The sequence below is a fragment of the Vipera berus genome, assembly GCF_964194415.1.
Source record: "Vipera berus genome assembly, chromosome: Z".
NCBI lineage: Eukaryota > Metazoa > Chordata > Lepidosauria > Squamata > Viperidae > Vipera > Vipera berus.
In genome coordinates, this window is record NC_138205.1 from 48,882,980 (window position 1) to 48,899,184 (window position 16,205).

Sequence of the window (16,205 nt, forward strand, 5' to 3'; positions counted from 1 at the left end):
TTGTAGCTTGATCTCCTCCAGCACCATTCTCCTCTGTCTGTCCATCTTCAGCCTCTTGGTGTTCTCCTTCTCCAGATCCCTTTGCAGCTTCCAAAAGTGATAGTGGGGTTGCTTTTAAAACGTTATTGTAAAAATCACGCGCCTGCATCACAGTAGCCAAACGGTACCTTTTACCTTCATGCATCACCATCAACCCAACTGGAATCTCCCATCTGAACCTTATATCTCGTTGCTTGAGCTCTTGCACTACAAATGTAAAATCCTTCCTTCTCCTTAAAATCTTTGGAGGAATTTCTTTTAGAACCAAAACTTCTTGATCAGCAATCACGACTTTAGTACCATAAGCAGCTTGAATAACTTCGTCTCTAATTTCCCTCTTTGCAAAATAAACCACCACATCTCTAGGTAGCTTTCTCTGTCTGGCAATCCATGAATTCACACGAAACACTAACAGCGTACTGCATCTGGTAATATTGAGCAAGACTCAATTCTTTGTCCATTTTGTCTCTTAAATCTTCATTTTCCAGTACTTTTGCTTCTAATATGGCATTTTTTTGAGTCAAGTCTTCCACTTTTTCATCCAAATCTTCCACACATTCAGCCACTCTATACACTGAAGACAAAATGTCTACCTTCATCACTCTGAACTTCTCTTCCATCCTCTCTTCTATTCTCTCCTCCAATTTCTCCAACTTCTCCTCCATCTTTGCAAATTTATCACCCATTGCTTCCAGAATTACCTGGGCAAATTTTCCAAGAGCATCTTGTAAATCCTTCGGTGTCAATACATCAGGAAGAAGCAACGCTTGCAATGATGACTGCTGCACCGGAGAAGTTCCAGCACTCCAAAGAGCTTTTGGGAGAGATTTAGCCGCCATCTTTACTTTCACTTACTACGCACTTTCACTTTTAAATTTATAAAATCCATTAAGCTAGAAAGCAGCCATAAAAATCCTCTTCACCTTTTCCTCCTGTACCGCTCTGCCTGCTCCTTTTATTCCATGGTCTTTCCTTCTGGCAGGGGTGGTCGCAAACGCCTGGCTCCACTCCAGAAATCACGGAGCAGAGACGCTGACCAGCTGGGAGCAGCCCAGGCTACGGGGGAGTTCGATCCTTCAGCCGCCCAAGCTTTAAGCTCAGGCGGCCCCGGAGAACTCAACCCCTACCTGGGGGCTCACCCCCTCCTCTTCTCCCGAGGAGGGGGCTTCAAATCCACCCGAACAGCTGATCGGCGCTGTTTCGGGTGGAAATAACACAGCTGAGCCGCGGGCAGCCCGAAAGGGCTGTCTCCGGCGCCGCGCCGCCACCGGAAGTCAAAAATGTACTGTAAAACTTTTCAATAAAAAAAAGAGTTTCCCAGGCTTATGGTTCTGGGAGATTTTAACCTGCCTTCCCTGGGTGGCGCGTCGGGGGTGGCCCGAGCGTTCATGGCTTCCATGATAGCCATGGACCTGACCCAGATTATTCAGGGTCCGACCCACGAGGGGAGAAACATGCCCGACCTTATTTTTATCTCTGGGCAGTGGCTTAATGGTCTGGGTGGGGTTACTCCAACATCTCAACCCCTTTCATGGACAGACCATTATCTCCTGTGGTTGGGCCTCCGTCATGCCACTCCCCGCTGCTGGGAGGCAGAACCGACCAGGTGGTTCCGCCCCAGGCGCCTGATGGACCCAGATAGGTTTGAGACGGCGCTTGGATTGATTCCTTCCTCCCTTTCCCACAGCCCGGTCGAGATCTTAGTTGACGCCTGGCAACGGGCTGCTTCGGAGGCTCTCGACCGTGTTGTGCCTTTGCAGCCTCTGACCTGGCGCAGATCCCAGCTCGCTCCTTGGTTCTCTGTGGACCTGCAGGAGATGAAGCGCCGGAGAAGGGGCCTAGAGAGCATTTGGAGATCCAGTTGGTCCGAGTCTGACCGAACACAGTTAAGATACTTTTCTAGATCTTATCTTGTGGCAATGGAGGTAGCGAAGCGTACTCACTTCGCCACCCTCATTGCATCCGCAGATAACCACCTGGCTGCACTGTTTAGGGAGACCCGTTCCCTTTTAAATCAGGGGACGGGAGAGGACCCCTTGCAGGGACGGGCCGAAAAATTTAGTGAGTATCTGGTGGATAAAATCGCTCAGATTCGGGCTGGCTTGGACTCCGACTGGGCAGTATCTGACGAGGGGGAAGCGATGGGTTTGGCCGATAATATTTGGGAAGAGTTTGATCCTGTGACTCCAGATTAAGTGGACAGGATCATGGAGAAATTAAGTGCCGCCACGTGTTTGTTGGACCCGTGTCCCTCCTGGCTGGTTTATGCGGCTCGGGAGGTTACACGAGGCTGGCTCCTGGCAGTTATTAATGCTTCCTTGAGTGAGGGGTGCTTCCCTGCTGCCTTGAAAGAGGCGGTGGTAAGGCCCCTCCTCAAGAAACCTGCCTTGGATCCAGCTATTTTAAATAACTTTCGTCCTGTCTCCAACCTTCGCTTCCTTGCAAAGGTTGTCGAGAGCATGGTGGCATGGCAGCTCCCTTTGGTCCTGGAGGAAACTGAGTATCTGGATCCATACCAATCGGGTTTCAGGCCCGGGTACAGCACGGAGACGGCATTGGTCGCACTGGTGGATGATCTCTGGCGGGCCCGAGACAGGGATTATTCCTCTGTCCTGGTCCTATTAGACCTCTCAGCGGCTTTTGATACCATCGACCATGGTATCTTGCTGTGACGTCTTGAGGGTTTGGGAGTGGGAGGCACCGTTTTACGGTGGTTCTCCTCCTACCTCTCGGGCCATTCGCAGACGGTGTTGGCAGGAGGGCAGAGGTCAACCCCTAGGCCCCTTAGTTGTGGGGTGCCTCAGGGGTTGGTACTCTCACCCCTCCTGTTCAACATCTATATGAAGCCACTGGGTGAGATCATCCGTGGTTTCGGGGTGAGGTATCATCAATATGCTGATGATACCCAGCTTTTCATCTCCACCCCGAACCAACCCAGCGATGCCCTCGATGTGATGTCCCATTGCCTGGAAGTGGTACGGATTTGGATGGGGAAGAACAGGCTCCAGCTCAACCCGGCCAAGACTGAGTGGCTTTACGTACCGGCATCTCGACTTGTCCAAGAGGTTCCATCTTTGGTTATGGGAGGAGAGGTGTTACCTCCCATTGATAGGGCATGCAATTTAGGCATCCTCGTGGACTCACGACTCAGTTTTGAAGATCATATTGGAGTCGTGGCCAGGGGGGCATTTGCCCAGGTTCACCTGGTGCGCCAGTTGCACCCCTATCTGGACCGAGATGCCCTACGTATGGTCACTCATGCACTCGTTACCTCCCGGATAGATTACTGCAATGCTCTCTACATGGGGCTACCCTTGAAGACCACCCAGAGGCTCCAGCTGGTACAGAATGCGGCCGCGCAGGTAGTGATGGGAGCATCCCGATACTCCCATATTACACCCCTCCTGCGTGAGCTGCATTGGTTACTGGTTCTCTTCCGGGTGAGATTTAAGGTGCTGGTACTTACCTTTAAAGCCCTACATGGCCTAGGCCCGGGATATTTGCAGGACCGTCTGCTGCCGGGAACAACCTCCCATCGCCCAGTGCGCTCACACACAGAGGGCCTCCTCAGGGTGCCATCGGCCAGACAATGTCGGCTGGTGACCCCCAGGGGGAGGGCCTTTTCTGTGGGAGTGCCAGCCCTGTGGAACCAACTCCCCCTTGAGCTCCGGATGGCCCCGGATCTCTGGTCCTTTCGCCACGGCCTTAAAACTTTCCTTTTTCATCAGGCTGACTTGGACTGACAACCGGGTTTTTTAAAATGTTTTTTAATTTTAAATTGTTTAGTTTAACTTATTTATTGGGGCTGTTTATTTAATTTCTTTTAACTTTTGTATTGTTGTTTTTATTGTTGTTAGCCACCCTGAGTCCTTCGGGAGATAGGGCGGCATATAAGTCCCAAAAATAAATAAATAAATAAATAAATAAAACAAGCTCTGATATATAAAAACTAAATTAACAATATAACTAATTATGATTTTATAATTAAACTATATGCTTTCAAATATACAGATAAGAATATAACAAATCACAAAAAAAGACATATCTCATCCAAAACAATGGGAAATATCTTAAAATAAATTTTAAAAAATCAAGATAACAAAGCAAAACTTAATAAATTGAACCTAAATAGTTTGGAAAACATTCTGCTTCAGCAGTTTTCAGAAGGTGTTAGAAGAAACAGAATTCAACATATTCTATAAGGGCCAGTACCAGCTGAGTAAAGTGGGGAATGGCTACAGGGAAGAATATTCTGAATAGATCAATTTGAATAAGAGGTGTCAGTCCTGAATTTTCACATATGTCAAGTATAAAGTGAATGAGTTTGTTGAGGTAACCTTGGGAAATAACTTGGGACTGGAAGCAGAAGTTTGGTAAAAAGTTATGCCCAGCAGCCTGTTCTCAATTATCTGCCTGTTCTATTTCAATTGTTTAGTAAACTTTACTAAGCACCGCACTGCACAGCCTATCTTCTGTAATGCACTCACCTCAAGCCAAACCTGAGATACTATCTGAAAAGTGTCTATCATTATGAAAGGAAGTGATCATTCCTTATGTTGAGCTTTCAGACAGTTCCTACTAAGTGGGAGACGTGTGTCTCACCTGTCCATCTTCCAGTAGGGAGACTTGATAGGGTTTTAAATATGGTAATATTATGGTATGGTAATGTTAAAAATATGGTAATAATTTTAAAAAAGCAAAGATAAAAACTGAGCAAAATATTAATCTGTACAGTAGAGCAGCATTAGTTTTGAAAACAAGCCAGACCTGCCGTCATGCTTAGTGATTCAGGAGTTAAAGCATTCTTGAAATTCCAATCTAATCTTCAATGCTCTTAGAATTTTGCAGAGCAAATTATGTTATTGGATTTTTTTAAAAAAATCAATAGTCTGAGGGCTATCACTTTTCCTTCAAATGTAACCAATTAGTTTGCTAATCCAAGGGAAAGAAAAATGATCACACTTAAGTCCAGTTTTCTGGATACTCTAAAAAAGTAAATCAGTATGCCATTGTTAAATGAAGATGTTACAATTCTTAACAAAATAGAGTCATTAATATAGCAAAGGAAAGGGAATTTTAAATAATAGATGTGGCCCATGACACTGAGGTTGGTGAGAATCAGTGCCAAATTTAAACTAGTATTTAGCCTTTTCATAAATCTTTTAATAACGTGATAATGACACCCCACCTTGAAGCAGCTGAGGGTGGGATATTTCTTTCCCAATTCCACTTACCAGAATCAACCCTGAAGAAAGGAGGTGAATCAATATCACACCACTCACTCCCAATCCTCTGAGTCAGTCCAGTAGTATTCTGTGGTCAATGGCATCAAAAGCCAATGAGAAGTCAAGTAAAGTATGGATGGACACAGCACCACTGAACCTCCTACATCAGAGAATCATTCAAAAGCATAATCAGTGGCCATTTCTGCTCCATAGCCAACTCTGAAACATGACCGAAAGGGATCCAGATTATCTGCTTCATCCAGGGTTTTCTCAAGCTGTTGTGCAAACTTCTTAATGACATTCCCTCAAAAGGGGTTTTTGGTACTGAGCAAAAGTTGTTCAAAAGAGCTAAAGGAAGAACTCCTTCACTCAAAGAAGAACTAATCACTGCTAGTACAAACTCACATGACACATACACATCCTGGGCAACTTTTACAAACCAGGATAGACAGCAAACAGCTCATAGTTCTAACGTTCCTGTCCATTTCCTCACGTCCAACAATTACAAACCATTCCCAGGTAACTGGACAAGATTCCATCCTAGGCATCTTCTTCAGACTTGCAACAAGACCAGCATCCATCTTGCGAATAAATCCAGGCAGTTTTGTTGGACAGATGCAGAGCAAATTTGTCTGCATCTCCCTGTTAAAAGTTCATGTCACCTGAAACATGTCTACATCTCACAGTTTATGCTCCTTTTAGTATGGGATTAAATAGAAAAAAAATACTTTAACATTGTGAAGATAGCTATTTTAATATATTGGCATGATTTAATTGTGTAGCTAATTTCAGTAAATCAAAGGAAAGGAATTTTCTCATACATCTCTTTAGATTAAAGAAATGCAGATTGGTTATAAGTAATATAATAATGTGTATGAAAAAAGACAAGATTCTCACATAGAATCCTGACAGGGTGTCACACGTTTCTGTGTATAGACCCTTATATAGGAGAACAGGAAGACCTTTTTCTTCCAGAATTTTTGTTTGCAATTCTTGAGGAAGCCTCAGTGTCCATCATTTTTTTGGTAGTTATAAAAACCGCAGTAAGATACATCCTGAATCATGGTGGAAATCAAACATAATGATATTGAAAAGGGAATTGCCTAGGATGAAACATAAATTTGCAATTACAACTCACACGTAGTTTCATCTACTTTGCATACCAAATGGATGAGAATTGTGTTACAGACTAGATCTGGATGTAGAGTGGTTATGAATATATACTGTATCATGGACCGTGAGTAGCTATCATCAATAGCAGTTCCTCATGCCAAACTTGGTGGTCTTTTGTCCATTAGTTAGGTCAGAGAATTTTGGCCAAACTAAAGAGTGATTGCAGCATAATTGTGGGACTCTCTGTGTTTGCATAATAAAATTATTTTATTAATTCAAATAGGAAGATTTTTCAAATATTAAAAAAGTTGCATATGTATCATATTCTGTGTTATGGTTAGTAATCTATCTATTGAAGGAGTGGGTAGAGAAGGAGAAGGGATTGACCCATTAACCCTCTTCCACCCTCCTACCAAAAGGAAGTTTGATCAGGGTGTTAAAAAAGAGAACTCATTCCTTAAACTAGTGTTTCTCAAGCTTAGCAGCTTTAAAAACTGTGGACTCCAACTCCCAGAATTCTTGTCCACACATCTTAATGTTATGGCTGAGAAACATGGCCTTAAAACATAATACAGATGGTCTGAGGAGGATTGAGGGAAAGGAAATTAATGTACAAATTGAGTAAATTAAAGCTTGCCTGAAGGACAGTGCTCAGAATCAAGGCTGACAGTTGTGAACCTGAAGCACAAAGGAGAGGCTTTGGAAGGAAAAGTGTCCTCTTGTCTTCTGCCTGCAGTTTCCAAGCCTTGCTCCTGTTCCAGGTTGCAACATTTTTACATGACCCTCTACATGCAATGCAAAAACCAGTGGTTTCATCATTATTTGATGGAATTATTGGGCAATCTCTCCAGTTATGCATATCTTTAAATACTGTAGATGGTAAAGAGAAGGCATGAGGTTTTCAGTACATTTTGTCCACACATATCAAGGCAGGTAGCTTTCATGCAGGAATAGCCTCTCATATGAAAATATAAGAATTAATCAATTGCTGTTGTTGTTCGGTTGCTAAGTTGTATCTGACTCTTTGCGATTCCATGGACCATAGTACGCCAGGCCTCTCTGTCTTTCACTGTACCCCAGAGTTTGCCCAAATTCAGGTTCATTGTGTTGACTACACTATCCAACCAATTAAACAATTGGATACAATAATTCTTGACAATAATTAATAATAGAATACAATAATACTTAGTACCATTCTTTCCTACAAAATAACAGACAGCTTTGTAGTACATTAGAGAGTGAAAAAGAAAGATGTCATATAGATTTTCAGAAGTTGGCATAAATAGAATAAAACATACTATGAACATATTTTTCTGTCACACTGTTTCATCATATAAATCAATATTGTCTATTGCTAATATTCCTGACTTTTATATTTAACAGGCTCTTTGCCACCTATTTTACACATATTTCTAAATATTGTTTTAATGTCAAAACATTAAAATGAAGTTGGCATATTGCTAGCAAAGCACCAGCCTTCTTTTCTATTCCCGTGCATACCTCTGGATTTCACGTACACTTCATACATAGTTTTAGGAGCCACCTCCTTGACTTCTGGTAATGCGTATTTTGCAACTGGGTGCATTCACTCTGTTCCTCTAGAACAACTATTTCCTTAAAGTTAACAACTCAAAGTGCTTTCCAAATATGTTAATTGTGCCCACTGGCTCCAAAAGGCTAGTCAATTGTTTGTTTGCTTTTATTTTACATTTGGGATAGTTTTTCCTAGTTTCGGCCAGAAGTATTTGTACAATTGTTTAAATATGCTAAAACTACACTTGCAAAAAAAATAAAAATAATGGTAGAACACCAACATGCACAGTATCTTAATTAATAGGAATTTCATTAATATTTTCATGTTGATCAGGAATTTAAGGAACACAATCTGATTCTGATGGTGATCAAACAGGGATGTAACTTTTAGGAGTTCTTTTGCTTCGTTCTACTAATGTTGGCCAATGCACTTGAAATTTGAGGAAAGGCTGGCACACCCAGAGTAAAAATTAAGGAGTGCCTAGTCTGAGGCTCCGAAAATTGACACACCTTTTTATACAGGTTATTCTTTTCCTCCTTCTGTTGAGGCCCAGAGCTAAGTCTCGATGTCATTGATGAAACTTTGGGAAGCTTTGAGATTAGGAAAGATCTGCCCTAGGGAAGGAAGTACTTCTGATTCAGGGAGAAAAATACAGTCATTGTGTACCTGAAAGCTTACTGAGCTTTCAGCTACTGTGTACCTGAAAGCTTACTGAGGAATATGTACTTCCCCCAAAAGGGAAGGGGGCAAAACTGAAAAAAATATGAAAGAAGCTTAGAACTTCAACATGACAATAGCAGACCTACGTGTCAATTTGAAATCCAATGATATGTTCCTGCAAAGGAGGACAAAGGCAATAGAAAGGCATCCATGGAAGGGGAAACTTTTGAATGGAACCAAAAGTTAAGTTAAAAATAAGATCACCAGAAAGAAAAGCACCTGGGGCACAATTTCATTCACCCATTTGTCCTTCCCTTAACATATGCTAAAACACATAGGGAACAGTTGCTGGAATTGGGTATGTCTAGTTTAATGAAGAGAAGGGTGAGGGGTGACATGATAGCAGTGTTCCAATATCTCAGGGGCTGCCACAAAGAAGAGGGAGCCAGGCTATTCTCCAAAGCACCTGAAAGCAGGACAAGAAGCAACGGATGGAAACTAGTCCAGGAGAGAAGCAACCTAGAACTAAGGAGAAACTGGACAGCCTTTTGTCTGAAATAGTATAGGGTTTCCTGCCTGAGCAGGGGGTTGGACTAGATAACCTCCAAGGTCCCTTCCAACTTCTTCTTCTTCTTCTTCTTCTTCTTCTTCTTCTTCTTCTTCTTCTTCTTCTTCTTCTTCTTCTTCTTCTTCTTCTTCTTCTTCTTCTTCTTCTTCTTCTTCTTCTTCTTCTTCTTATACTTCTTCTTCTTCTTCTTCTTCTTCTTCTTCTTCTTCTTCTTCTTCTTATTATTATTATTATTATTATTATTATTATTATTATTATTATTATTATTATTTAGTAGGAATCAAGTTAACTGATTCATAATTAGATTAATTCTTATCAAGCTGTGGAGAGGAGATAAAAGATCACAACTAGCAAGGAAGGAATAAGAGCGAATAAATCTAACTTAGATTTTCAGTGAAAGAAATTGGAAATAAACTAATCCCTTAATCAAAGAGATTATTTTTTTAATGTAATGTTTAATGGACAAAATGGGGATTTTGTCTTCAGAGGACATTTAGATTCTCAATTATGTCTAAGCATGGAATTCGGTTTGCTATAGATTTCAGGCAGTTACTATTCTGGAATTTGAACTGGGACTTAAAAGTAATTAAAAATAAATAATTAAACAATAATTTTATTTATTTAGCCCCCTCCTTTCAAGATGGTTGTTGCTCAGTAAGGTTTTGTTTTTTCTCTTACTGATCATCTGCCGATTTCACCGCTAAAGCTGCCCCTTTGGCAGTGCTATTCCCAGGTTTTGAATGGGAATACTTAGGAGTGACCCAAGGATCATGGACCCAGTGGGTGTCAGCTCGTGGGCTCTGGACCGCATGGCCAAGATGGACGATGCAGGACAACAGGGTTCAGCATAACATTCTTTATTGATGAAGCACAGACTTTTCAAACAAAGGGGCAACTGCCCCTCTTATATACCTAGCCAGGTATAACTTGGAACCAATCCCATTGTCCGGATTTCCCGCCAAAGACTGCCCTGCCAATCCTGACAGGGCACCCTGCCACCTGGTGGTGTCAGTGGCTATCTCTGTGAAACATCCCCTATATACATATATACATAACAGTGGGTAAGGGGAGCCTTGAAGGTTCCAATTCCCTCTGGAAGTGATTGAAAAGTTACTGGGTGTATCCACCTTCCTATCCAGCAGTTTCATTTTCTAAGCCTGAAATGGTATAGGGCTTCCTGCCTGAGCAGGGGGTTGGACTAGATGACCTCCAAGGTCCCTTCCAACTTTATTTTATTATTATTATTATTATTATTATTATTATTATTATTATTATTATTATTATTATTATTATTATTATTATTATTAAGCACGCCAGAATTTTAACTTTCATTTTTTGACCTATTTTCTTTTTGCTTTAAAAATTGATCAACGGATGACTGCTGCTTTATTTCAACTGCTGCTAGACTCTAATAGCTTTTTCCTCTTTGTTCCTTCTGATATATGTTGTTCTGGATAATCTCTGTCCCTTCGGTATGGAAACCGCAGCAACATTTGGGGAGGTGGTGAAGAGACATTAAACACCACTGTATTTTTTTAATTTGCAAAATACCTGGAGTTTATTTTTGTTGAATCTATCTTATAATTTTGGATTGAAATATACAGGAAAATAATTTTTTATTCTTTGTTCTCTGATTAAGTTCCACAGATTAAAATGGCTGAATAGTGTCTGAAATCTAAGAAAGAAGGGTGGGAAAATATGTAGCTTATAGCTGGTTTTCTCTTACATAAACTTAATAAAACTTTAATGATTCTTCCAAAAATGTTACAACCTGAAGCCTTATCTTTAGATAAAGATACACAAAAGGACTTTGATCCACTTCCAGATCAAAGATCATGCTCAAGAACCAGTGAAGTGAATTTCATTTGTTGTTCAGAAGTTTATGTTTATGTCTGTATACTCTCCAACATTACGGCCTCAGCTGGAACAGAGAGAGACAAATTCCTTTCCTCTATGAAGACGGAGACTGGATGGTTTTATTATAGTAAACCGGTAACTACTTTTGCTTGCATTCTAACTTGAAAATAGCATACTCTGGAGGCTGAATTTACTTCATTTAATTAAATAACAATTGACAAAAGAGGATATTAAGAAACAAGCATGGATTTTTGACCCAGGACAATCTGTTTATAACTTTTGGAACGATCCGGGATAGTTAAGATACCATAGAAAATTTTCTACGAGTGGATTACATTAGCAGCTTCTTAACAGAGTGATTTGAAAACTTTAATTTTGTTCTGTTTTACTATTGTTGTTTTTCCTCCTAACTACTTTGTCACTAATATAACATACAGAAGACAGTTAAACAAGTTGCTAATAGATTTAGAAGTTCAAAAATTTTGGGAGGGCCTGTTTTGCAAGAGGTGGGAACTAATTGTAGTAATATATTAATCAGTATTCAACTAGAAGGGATAATTTGTGCATAATATATTGTGTTGGTTTTTTGATGCAAACTTTTTTTAGTGTTTTGTGATTTTTTTTCTTTGTGGATTTTTATTGAATTTTGTATTTTGTATTTTAACTTTGTTCTGAATAAAACAAAAGTAAATAAATAAAAAATATTTATTTTTCAAATTTATATAGCCAAAGAAAACAAGTGATTCTGGATGGCATACAACAAAGCCAAAATATTAATAAATAACAACAATGATAATTAAAAACATGAAAAACTATAAAAACACCTAAAAATGAAATAATAGGTAACAGGATGTTAATAATAATGGAGCCACCATTTGTTTTCTCATAACAATATGATAAAACAAAACATATAACATGTCTCTTAGATTATTACATATTAGCAGAACCAAACAAAATGCAAATTGTTTATGATTCTATTATGAATTTGTGGTAGTACTCTGTTTTCAAGTGTCCAAATTAACCCCCTTTTAATTTCTTCACCACCTGGATATTTACCTGGCTATCTTCATTATAGTTTCCTCTCTTACCTTTACTGATATTGTATTCCCCAACTTTTACTGAAATTTTCAAAGGAAGGACAGACATTTAGATATCTTTCCCCTTGCGTCAAAATTTCTACAAACCTCATCTCATCCCTGTTCTGATCCCTGTTCTGCACTCCCTCAGTCTTTTACTTCTTGTATTGTTAAACCTACTTTCTTTTAGCATGAAGCACAAGTTAGGGTAACAACTGTTAATGTCAGAAACATTCTTAATTCCAAGAAGTAGCCATGGAAAAGGTGAGCCTGAGAATGACTCACAAGAACATCGGGGAGGGAAGAAATAAAAAAAAAATCAAGATGGTAGCCATGGCTGTGAAATCATGGTGCTATCTTGACTGGGGTAACAGCTAGAAAGCATTTGTGAAACAAGAAAGAGAAATCTGATTAAACCTGGGCTAGAAATTATTTTAAAGTATAATTTTGTTCAGGTTATGGTTTACCATCCCTGTATCTTTGAGTGAATAACAAACCTTTTTTAAGAAATGAGATGCTGTTTTAGTCAACTTGATTGGAGTTTAAATTTTTGCATTGTTCTCTGTCATATACCACCATGAATCAAAACACTCATTGGAGAGTTTGGACAGATGAGATCAGTTTGTTTCATCTAACAATAAAACATATTAGGTAGATAAAACAAATTGATCTAATCTATCTAACTTTTGATGGTATTTTTGTCTTAGGCACTACATGTATTGTTTCAACAATCCCCATTATTTCAATAATTTGGATATTTTCTGTCTAAGAGTCTCAATAGTTTATTTGAAGAAATTAGGCCCCTATTACTTTCTACCTGAGAGGCATCTATGAGGGAGGCAATCAGAATCTTACTCCCTTTTTTATTGGTCACATGTATAACATTTCTAAAGAAAAGCCTTTAATTACAAAGTTATAACCATCATCTTGTCTTTTTGACCCCATTCATGATTCCTCTGTCCTAGCATGCAAATTTAAAATTTAAAACTATGCAAAAACCCAGAACCGAACGGTTTATATTTGAAATATGGCTACAGGACTGATTCTTGTAGATTGCAAACCTTGTGGTATTGGCTTTCTATGTGTTCAGAGAGGTGCAGTGCTCTTGAGGCAATGTATTTCTTAGACAACGCAAACCTCATATTGATTTTGAAAAGCAGAAGAATTCAAAGTTAAAAGTTGCTTAAATACATTTTGTAGAAGTAAATACACCAGCAGAGGCTGTCATCACTGTAGTCGGAAACAGTTTTGCTTCCAGATTTCCTAATGACTCACTTTAAGATAGCGCCTTACAAGCCCTGGGAATTTCCTCTGACAAGGTCCATTAGTATATAAGCCAGAGAAGTGGTGGAGCTCAGTCAAACACAGGCCTTCTTGGGCAAACATTCTTCTGCTTTCCAGGATCCCAGCCAAGAAAATAATTCCCTCTCTTGTCATGGACTCCAAGACTGCATTTTTGGCTCTTCTCTTGGTCTCTGCAACACTGACAGAAGGTAAGCAGACTTTGTACGATTTGTGTAAGAGGCTAAACTATTTTCAGAGGAAGGTAAGCTTACTGCTATCAGGAGGAAAACAATTCCTTGTAATGGAAAAATCATTTTCAGCAAGAAAGAAGCTGTTATTTAATAATTAATTGCTAAATGGATTCTCAGAGCTCTTTTGACTTCCAAAAGAAAACATACTTGTTTAACTTTTTCTTCTCTTTTTAAATGAAACTTACTGAATGCAGCTTATGCGTTAATTTATTTAAAAGGACAGATCTTTCACATTATTAATAAATGATACTTTTGATTCTAAAGCAATCTAACTTCGAGCACTAGATCCTAGGAAACATTAAGGAGGAATAGTTGTATTTACCACAACTTTTTAATAATATGGATGGTTGTTACAATGCAAGCAAAAGGTTTGATGAGAGATAGATCTATAGTCTCATCTAATAACACAACAGCTATGTAAATATTTTTTTCTGCAATCTGGAAAAGTCAAAATGTTAATATTTCTTTTTTAAAATGAACAGTAATAGATAAGAGAACACTGATAAGAATAATTAACAACTTTAGGGATAATCGAGGTGATTTTCTTAAATGGGACTGAATCAGGCTATAGAAAAGCATATTACAGCAAGCCTTTGGTAAAGAGATTTAAAATAAGGAGACTTTAATTATTTTTTACACTTCTGTTTTTTTTATAGGAGCTTCATTGGCTCGGGTAGGGCTTGAACTTCGGTGTCAATGTATAGAAACCTATTCTAATCTCAGCCTCCGCGGACACATTGCAAGTGTCAACTTGATCAAAAGTGGGCCACATTGTAGTAACATTCAGGTCATGTAAGTACACTTTTGCTATTTCATATTTGTCATTGAGTTTAAGGCATGATCTGCTGTGAAGCTCTGCTTCCCAACTGCCCTATGCAAATTTGTGCACAGGTCTTCTGGATTTTCCCACTTGTGAACTGTTAACATCAGTAGACGCTAGTGGCACTAGAAATCTTTGGTCCTGTATATTAAAACCAAATGCTTGGTGTGATTTGTATGATTGGAAAAGCACACAAGCCCTGTAGATTAAACCAATAAACAGACAAAATGAAAGACAGCAAACTTCTACAAACTCAGTGCTTTATTATCCTGATTTTCATTTGTGGCAGTGCAACTCTTAAGGATGGCAGACGAGTGTGCTTGGACCCCACTGCAACTTGGGTGAAAAAAGTCATCACAAATCTTCTGGAAAAGTAAGTATTTATTTTCTTCTAATTTTAAAAATCTCACAGTACAATTTTCTGTATGTGCTTATTCAAAAGAAGTCTCACCGAGGGTAGAGCTTAGAATATAGAACATAGATCATAGGATTCAAAGGGACCTCAGAGGTCTTCCAGTCCAACCTCCTACTCAAGGCAGGAGACCCTATGCCACTGTGGACACAAATAGCTCTTCAATCTTTTCTTAAAAGCCCCCAGTGATGGGGCACCCACAGCTTCTGGAGGCAAGTTGTTCCACTGATCAATCTCAGGACATTTTTTCTTAGTTCATTGAGCTGGCCAGAGATAAGCTTCATTGTTAGATAAACAAAGGAAAGATTCTGAAATTGGACATACCTGGGGAGAGACTTCTTCTGGAAATTTGTTTTTATGGCATATAGCTTATCTCAATCAAACAACTCTTATTTTTTTCTTATCTTTTCTTACATTTCTTTTATTCCAGGGCTAAGACTAATGCGGAGACACAGTCATAAGAAAGGTTTCAAATTATATCACCGTTGACATCCTTAAAAGAAGCTGAGCCATTTCCAACAAACCTACCTTTTAAGAAGAGTCTTTTATATCAAGAATCCTGAAAAGTTATTTATGGTATAATTTCATTAAGAGAAAATCATTAGAAATTCATCTCTCATATGCATAGAGGAAATGTCCTAATGCAAAGATGAGATGGATAATAAAGATTTGGAAAACAAAAGGCATTACTAAATGCAGTTAAAATGAAAGTTCCATGGTTATTGCATAAAGTTACCGTGAAAGTAAAACATATTGGCAATACTTCCTGTTGCCCTTGGGCACTTGGCAACCTACAGATTTGCATAAGTATGGATGAATCAAAGCCAGCCTTGGGCTGTCTATTGCAAGAATCAGGTTAGAGTGCCAGGCTAAGGAGGTCCAGGTTGAAAGCCCAGTTTGGCCATGAAACTCCTGAGGTGCCTTCATCTAATCACCTCATGGGATTGTTGGGAGGCCAAGGGGCAGAGAATCATATGTCTTGTGCTGAGCATTGATGGAAAGACTCATTATATTCACAAACGTGCTTTATTCTCAGTGTGTTTCTACCTTATTATTTATTAATATAAGCATATGTGGAGTATTATTTATTATACTAGAAAATGTTTGTGTCTGAGCATTTTAAAATGATAATGTTTATGTTGAGGGAACTAGATATTTAAAAGATTGGTTATAGTGACTTTTTATGTGAAAAACTCATTTATCCAGAAGAAACATCTGGAATGTTTACATTCATAACATGATCATTCAAGACTTATTTATATATTTATTGAACAATTGCCGAATACTGTCCAAATATTTTTGTACAACCAATGTGCAACTAATTAAATTATTTTGATGATGAAATACTTCTTTTAGTTTTGTCTTT

General features: G+C 39.1%; 1 protein-coding gene across 1 annotated transcript; it reads left to right on the forward strand.

Moving 5' to 3' along the window:
- Positions 1–13,507: 13,507 nt before the first annotated feature.
- LOC308678974 (interleukin-8-like) lies at positions 13,508–15,300 on the forward strand (the record flags this gene model as incomplete). Its single annotated transcript, XM_081346205.1, has 4 exons — positions 13,508–13,565; positions 14,264–14,399; positions 14,717–14,800; positions 15,270–15,300. The coding sequence occupies 4 exons, from the start codon at positions 13,508–13,510 to the stop codon at positions 15,298–15,300; spliced, it is 309 nt and encodes a 102-aa protein (XP_081202331.1).
- Positions 15,301–16,205: the final 905 nt, after the last annotated feature.